At 41.7% G+C, this 8,300-nt stretch overlaps 1 protein-coding gene across 1 annotated transcript in view; it reads right to left on the bottom strand.

The window, feature by feature from the left end:
* Positions 1 to 2,544: 2,544 nt before the first annotated feature.
* GADL1 (glutamate decarboxylase like 1) overlaps positions 2,545 to 8,300 on the bottom strand; it is a 76,813-nt gene continuing 71,057 nt past the window's right edge. The window contains exon 15 of the mRNA XM_082044489.1: positions 2,545 to 5,229. Coding sequence (XP_081900615.1) covers positions 5,056 to 5,229 — 174 coding nt within the window. The 3' untranslated portion in view covers positions 2,545 to 5,055. The remainder of the gene's footprint in view (positions 5,230 to 8,300) is intronic.

Below are 8,300 nucleotides of genomic sequence, written 5' to 3'. Positions count from 1 at the left end.
TTATTCAATATATTCATCAATGATTTGAATGAGGGAATAGAGTGTGCTATCAACAAGTTTGCTGATGACACTAAGCTGGGAGGAGTGGCTGACACGCCAGAAGGCTGTGCCGCCATTCAGCGAGACCTGGACAGGCTGGAGAGTTGGGCAGGGAAAAATTTAATGAAATACAACAAGGGCAAGTGTAGAGTCTTGCATCTGGGCAGGAACAACCCCAGGTTCCAGTATAAGTTGGGGAATGACCTATTAGAGAGCAGCACAGGGGAAAGGGACCTGGGGGTTCCTGGTGGACAGCAGAATGACCATGAGCCAACACTGTGCCCTTGTGGCCAGGAAAGCCAATGGCATCCTGGGGTGTATTAGAAGGGGGGTGGTTAGTATGTCGAGAGAGGTTCTCCTTCCCCTCTACTCTGCCCTGGTGAGACCACACCTGGAATATTGTGTCCAGTTCTGGGCCCATCAGTTCAAGAAGGACAAGGAACTGGTGGAGAGAGTCCAGCGCAGGGCAATAAAGATGATGAAGGGAGTGGAGCATCTCCCTTATGAGGAAAGGCTGAGGGAGCTGGGTCTCTTGAGCCTGGAGTAGACTGAGGGGTGACCTTATTAATGTTTACAAATATATAAGGGGTGAATGTCACGAGGATGGAGCCAGGCTCTTCTTGGTGACAACCAACAGTAGGACAAGGGGTAATGGGTTCAAACTGGAACACAGAGGTTCCACTTAAATTTGAGAAGAAATTCCTTCTCAGTGAGGGTATCAGAGCACTGGAACAGGCTGCCCAGGGCGGTTGTGGAGTCTCCTACTGTAGAGACATTCAAAACCCACCTGGACACATTTCTGTGTAACCTCATTTAAGTGTTCCTGCTCCGGCAGGGGGATTGGACTAGATGATCTTTTGAGGTCCCTTCCAATCCCTAACATACTGTGATACAGGGATTCTGTCTAGGATAAGTAGATGGGCCATGCTAAGTTGGGGCAGATCGCTGCCGTGTCAGGGTATAAGCAAGTTCTTGCATGTGTCCATGATCGGTGCTGCTTCACCGCTCCACTCCTGCAGCACAACCATGTGACCTGTTCACGTACATCAGATGTAGCAGAGGTTAATCGTTTGCATGACCATTGTTGCCTTCTGTGGGTTTGCCTTGAAACCTTTGACGTTCTCTTTATTGTACCTCTTGCTGTGCAAATTTCCTTGTTTTGTTTTGCCTCTCAAAGTCATTTTTGGTTGATTATTGTGTAGTTACAGAATTAGAGTAATAACATCTAATTGTACATCTGAAGCAAAAACATGTAATTGTGGGAGAGTAGATTCAATTTAAAGAAAGAAATCCCCTCCACCAGGGTATCTCATGGTTTCCACAATGCATTTGCCAGGCAGTGCTGCTTTGATGGCATCTAACCTGCAATTAGCATGTGCAATTAAGACATAATGAATGTGTGTAATTGCATTATTTCAGGATGTAACAGTAGCAATATTTAGCAGATACTGCACTAGACACAGTGCTTATAAGCTCAACTGATTTATCAGCATTTACCAATTATGCCACAGGAAGGAGGGCAGGTATGTGACTGGGCCTTACCTACAGCTGATTTCCAGGGTGCACACACTTCACTCTCCCCTTGAAAGGCCATAGAATCAGCCAACAGGGAAGGGAGGCTGGGCAGATTTGGCATGGTTGAAAATGGGCGACTCAAGTGACACTTTTAGCTTGCCTTTGCCTTGTCATAAAGTTCATATGTGACATAACAGGAGAAAGCAGAACTTGGCATTCAATATTTCTTAATTATTCTATACTTCCCTCAGCATTACATATCAGTTTGGTAAATCGAATCATGCTACCCAAGGATTTAAAGATGAAAATTATTTGAGCATGAACTCATGCTGTGAGATGTGTTGTATGAGGAAACCCTCAGGCACATAAAAGGTTTTTTACAGTGTTTTACCTGGCATTCTGGGAATGCACCTCTACTATTTTCACCAGATTTTTCATAAAGGACATTTCTTGTTCTCACAAGTTGCACTAAGAGCAAAAATTTCCTCAGCCTCCCTTCTGTCTAAATATTTCCTTCCTTTCCTATTGAAAAAAGATTATTAGAAGTAAACATAAGAAATTATAAGCAGCCAATGGATCTGCTTCTGCACTGATTTCTACCAGTACCTCACTACTTCCAGAACTTGGTTTCCCATTCTGAGAGATGGTTCTTGTCAGTGACTAGGAGAGGTAGCTCATGATCAGATTCCATCTCACTAGAATAGTTAATTAAATGGCCCATTCTGCAAAGACAATTTAGCTTTGGCATTTGTAAGCAAGAGTAAGATAAATTTAACACAATTTCATCTCAGATGTTTATTAAAGATTATAAGGGCACAGCACACAGATAAACCACACCCCGAAGCAGGGTTAAACTGGGTTTCACAGTTTAACACTGTGCTGGCAGTGTGTTTTTTCTCTGTCTGGAGTGCTAATAGGTACCTTCTTCATATATATCTCTGCAATTTTAAACTGACAAATGACAAACAGACTGTATTGATAAGGGTGTCATTTCCTCCACTTTTTATTAAAATCACGAGCTACAAAATAAACATTTTGTACATACTGTTCCTAGGTAGGCAACCATGAGAAAATGACATTACTCCTGAAATGAGACCATCATATTGCACACCTGGGATGTGGTAAGGGGTCAGAAATAATAGAAAATGTATGGAGATTAGATAAGGTATTCACATCACACTGGAAGGTTAACCTATACCTTTGAGGAAATCAGTGCACATGTGGATTGGAGACCTATTTTCTGCAAATGTTAAAGAAATTCCACTTTCCTCTCATTTAAAAATATTACAGCCACTAGTGCTACAGAAAGGAACTGTTGCTTCAGTTTGACATGTGCCATAAGTATCACAGTATCTAACAACATGAACAGAAACAAGACAGTAACACTTCTTCAATAGTAGTGGTGTCACAAAACACCACAGACCAAATTCTTAGCTGATGGAAGGTGACAAATCAAAAATCAAGTACCCACCAAGAATCTGGACCATAATCAAAACATCCTGACACTGTATTCTGTTGTTCCCTTCAAGGTCAAAAAAGAGAAGCAGAAAGGGTGGCAGTCCTGTCTAACTGCAGAAGCAACAGCAAAGTCATCCCGTCCATCTGGCACCCCTTGTGTAACCTGCAATCCACCTGGGGTGGCTGGGAGGCTGAAGAAGTCTTAAGGGCCCTGAATTTAGGATCATGAGAGCTGGCAAACCCAGAAGCACAAGGCAATACATGATGAAGTTATCTGTGAGTATTACAGGGCAGAATTCAGGGCCCACACTGTGATATTTATTTTTATATTGATATCAACATGGCTTTTGGCTTAAATTCTAGTGGCTTACGACAACAGCACAAGAATATTCACTTCCAGGACACTGTTACAGGCACCTGTCAAGTGGTGCAGGGTGACTTTTGCTTCTATATACTGTTCTGATAATGTGACCTCTTTGGGTATCATGACTTCCTTCAACTTTCCATACCATCCTCTTAGAGATGAGAAGTAGGAATGTCATGCAAATGCTGGGTCCTAGTACAATGTAGGAAATGAAAACAAGAAAGCGTTGTGTTTAAAGACAGCTTTCTGCAGGACAGAAAACATGACAGGGAAAGGTTCATATTGGTCAGTGACACCTCAAATGCAGAATAAGGAACAAACATCAAAACATTAAAGTAGGCATTGATTACAAAGTAAAATACATGGTTATTTCCATTAGTTTGCTCCAAGAATTTCAGCCCAAGAAATAAATGCCTATCTTTATAAAATGTATCATTTTGTAGAATAAAAGCAGATCAAAAGTAACAAAACATCAAGTTTACAATTTAATTTTGCCGTTTCAGGTTGTCTAAAAATATTCAGACTGTTGATATCCAAAACTCACAGGCAAGCTTTCACCGATCACCACCATCTTAATCTCAGTACCAAAATATAAATTATATACTGATAACATAAGATTGAGTCATCTCAAATCTGTACGAAAATTCAGACAAACAATAACAAATACATAATTTTGCTATACTCTTAATATATGGTCACCATACATAAAAAACACATATTTTTCACGTAAATATATTTTTTTCTCTGATAACATTTGGAAGTGCATCTAAAAGTTGCTAAATAAATCTTATTGCTTTAAAAACTGAGGAAGGTGAACAGCAGTTCAGAAATAACAGGCAACTCCTGTTAACAAAGAGGTAAGAAGTCCTAAGCGCTATTCCAATATCCTCAGCTCTGCGGTGATATTTTGGGTGGGTTAACACTGGCAAACACTGACTGGGCCCAACCCTTGTATTTCACAGAATCATAATAAGATTGGAAGGGAACTTAGTAGGTCATCTGGTTCCACCTGCTCAAAGCAGGGTCAATTTTAGTTGCTTGGGGCTTTGTGCAGGCATGTCCTGCAAACCTCCCAGAATGGTGACTCCACAACCCCACGTTGACTGTGCTCATGGCAGAAAACCTGAGTAACACACCTAATTAGGGGCCTTGAGGAACTAGTCCATGATGTTCAGTCAGTGTAATTACCAACCAGGCCTCTACCCTTAAACACATACCAGACTAAAATATGGACAGAGTAGACAGACTATTTAGTAGCATTTTAAAGCTCACTGGAGCTAAATTCACTCCTAATGGTAACTTCAGAGGAATATTGCTTGCATATGTAGGTGGTCAGTTTGAGCTACACTGTGCACAGGCACCCCATAAATAGCTGCCCTCCAAGGGACCTAGATACCATTTTGAGAAGTGCTGCCTTCTTGAGGAAACACTTCCCAAAATGGCAGCAGTGGTGCTGCAAGCACTGGCCTGCCCCTGGCCGCCTTCAGCCCCCATCAGCAAATACTTTCCTGCAAAGGGGTCTTCTGCCTGCAAAGCTCTCAATATCACTCTGTAAAATGACAGTTTCCAAACTATATGCCAAGCTTTTTACTACCTTTCACAAAATAGCACCAGAATGCTGCTGCCATTCTTTCTCCATAAATATCACGTCAGCAGCACCTGGTGCTGTGGAGCTACACCTACAAATCCTTAGCAAGCAGTTCGATTTCATCCAGCAAGAAGTCCATGTCCTCTCGACTAACATGAGGGCTGATCACCACCTGGCGGAAGAAGTTGACTTTGCCTTGGTGAGGCTGGTATCCAAGCATCATGCTGCCCTTCTTCATCATCCTCTCCTTAATTATAGGAGCAACCTGAAAACAGAGGAAAAAAAAAAAAAAAAAAAAGGGTTGATGTCACACTCAGAAATATAGCAGATTTGGGCAGGAACTGTATTTTGTGACTTATGACTTTTTTTTGAAGTGTCTCAGTTTTGTACCCCTTGCCTACCTTCCCTCTGCCTGCCCCAAGAAACATTAAAGCAGGGTTTCTCTCCTTGTGCTAACTAGGCTAAGCCTGACTACTCATCCTCAATGGCCCTTCTCCCACCACACCTGCAAGCTACTCTCCCTAGAGGACACTCTCCATCAAACCCCTGTGAAGCTGCCAAAGAAGCCTGTGGGATGCAATATTAAGGGAGAAGGCCTGATCCTGGAGCTTAAGATTTCATCTCTTAGATTTGAGGCATAAGCAGCATTTGGCAACACCACTCTTGTGCTGAATGGGATGAAATCTCATAGGTGTCTTACTGCAGAAAAAGAACACAAGTATGACTGGCAGAGTCAGGCCCTTATAGCTGAATGCTTGGTCTCATCTCAGCATGGCTATTAACCTTGTCCAATTAATCATGTGCCTAACTTTAAGTGTGTGAGTAGTCCTGTGTCCTCATGCTTGAAATCGGTCATAAGCTTAAATGCATTGCTGGATTAAGTACTCTTTTCCTTGGAAGACAAAATTCAACATAAATAATTATTTTGACAGAAGTATTTTTTTAAATGTGTTGCATTTTAATGCATTACTAATAACACTAATGTATTTCAGAACAGTGCTTTCCTTCCTTTTGTGATGGTTTGACTTTGAACTCAGAAAACAGGTGAATGGTCTAACCTTGGTTTTTGCATTAATTTATTTCAACTCTAAAATTTAGTGCCAGAAACTACCACCTGATCTACAAAGAAAAATGATGATGTCAACCTTGCCTTAATAGCTTTATTTTTACATGGCATGTTTTAGTAGGCAAGTCCCATACAGCTTGCTTAGACAGAAACAGCTAAGGTTTTCAACACTAACAGCTTAGCTTTCCCATATTTGTTTAGTGGTACATGTCTAAGTTATGATTGTTTCAGAATGCAGATTGAATTCAGAGGAGGAGTGTTTATGGGTCTAACTTAATTTGCCTCTCTGATTTTGCTTTATCTTTGTGACAAAGCCACATGTTTTATTTAGTGTTTGTTTCTTAAGCTATGAGAGTGATGGAGTCAGAATTCCAATCGAAGTCCAGAGTGTGACATCAGTATGAATTACGCACAGGAAAGCAATGAATGGCCTTTCAGAATGCAAGGTGTAATCAGAATTATTTTTTTGCATATTGCTGCAAGCAAAAAATTAGAAATAAATTGTGAAAACAGGGAAACAAGAAAATAACAATGAGGACAGGAACACTCAGAATTACAGCAGAAACGTTAAGAGGCAAACTGTGATAGCTTCAATCACCTTCAATGGCACCTTTTGCCATAAAATCTAATGTGGAGCTCCAGGTGTGCCTCCTGCACTTGACAAGAACCACCAGGCAACTTCTCATGGGATAAAGACACTACAAGTGCAGTCAGTATAACGAAACTCTCAAGGATCCTATCCACAGAATGTAGTAAGGAACAGAATATATGCACCAGTGCTTGAGTACATGTTTCACAAAAGAACCATTAAATGATACATGCATGCTAAGGTTTGAACTTGAGGATCACAGGGTATGGCTGCTTACTGAAGGGAAAGGCAGCTACCACTTTGCAGCAGAAAAATTAGACCTATAAGGAACTAATTGCCTAGTGAAGAGTTCAATGAGTTTAATTCCCGCTCAAGTCAAGGAGACCCGAGGATGCTCAAATATCAGAAGGAGCTGTGCAGCCCCGTTCAGGATAGGCTCCCCGGAAAGCAATTTAGTGAGAGTTAGATTGCTTCACCAGTCCAATTATTTTACTATGGAACTTACTTTAAATTGTAAATCTAATTATGTTACCTGTCAGTGGAACAGCCTCAGAATTTTAAGTGTAATATGTCCTAAAACTCAAGTTCTCTCATTTACTCTCTTCACCATTTTCTTCCCACTGCTGGCCTCCCCTGACAATCCATCCTGGAGATTAACATTTCAAACACTCACTTCAGCAGCATATTAGCTATCAGACATGCCCTTCTTCCACCTAGGATGGTGGAGAGGAGGTGCAGTCTGTGGAAGGCCATCCATTGCACTGTGCAACCAGAGGTCCAGGGAACTGCTTTGCATGAGGACTGATGGGGGCATCACAGTGTCCTCCTGCAGACCTACACAGACGCTCTAACATCTTGTGCTTCCTTTACTTCTAATAGCAGAGGTTTTTAAATTACAGCAACAATGATGTAGTGGTTTAGCTCCTTCTCCATTTACCTGGGTGACAGAGTAATCTCTTCTCCCACCTTCAACCACACTATAAACAAGAGAAAGTTTTAGCCCCAAAGTTTAAACTTTTTCTGTCAAGAGTCCAGACAACAGCCGACCATCAGATATTCACATGGAAGATGCCAGACACAGAGCAGTGTGAAAATTAAGCAGGACCAGCGTGGACACTACAGATGAAGTATCTAGTGCACAAGGAAGATGAGGAAAGCAGTCTCCTCCATATCTCAAGTAACCTCAAAGAGAGTGATTCTGCACAATTGTACCACAGGGCAATACCTTAAACCGCTGTGCTCTCCCTAGTTGGCTTGCCAATGGAATTCAATGCAAGCTTCTCCAACACTTCATGAATTTCCACCAAGCTCAGGCCATGACCGCACAACACGCTTCAGCAACCACCATTACAGAATGACTCATCAATAGAGTTGAGCACATTCTCAGTAGGAGAAGCATGTACCTAGCTTCTCCAAAAGCTAGTTCCCAAGTTTGGACACTTAAAATCCTTTCAGAAGACTTGATGAAACACCAATTCGAGATAATTTCTTCTTCTTCCAGCTAGCAAGGCCTCCAAAGCCATTCTCACAGAATCACAGAATGGTTGGGGTTGGAAGGGACCTCTGGAGATCATCTAGTCCAACCCACCTGCTAAACCAGGTACACCTAGAGCAGATCACACAGGAATGTGTCCAGGTGGGTTTTGAATGTCTCCAATGAAGGAGACTCCACAATCTCTTT

The sequence above is a fragment of the Streptopelia decaocto genome (genome assembly GCF_964273445.1).
Source record: "Streptopelia decaocto genome assembly, chromosome: 2".
Classification (NCBI taxonomy): Eukaryota; Metazoa; Chordata; class Aves; order Columbiformes; family Columbidae; genus Streptopelia; species Streptopelia decaocto.
The sequence above is the reverse complement of the archived record's forward strand: the minus strand, read 5'-3'. Positions and strand labels throughout refer to the sequence as shown.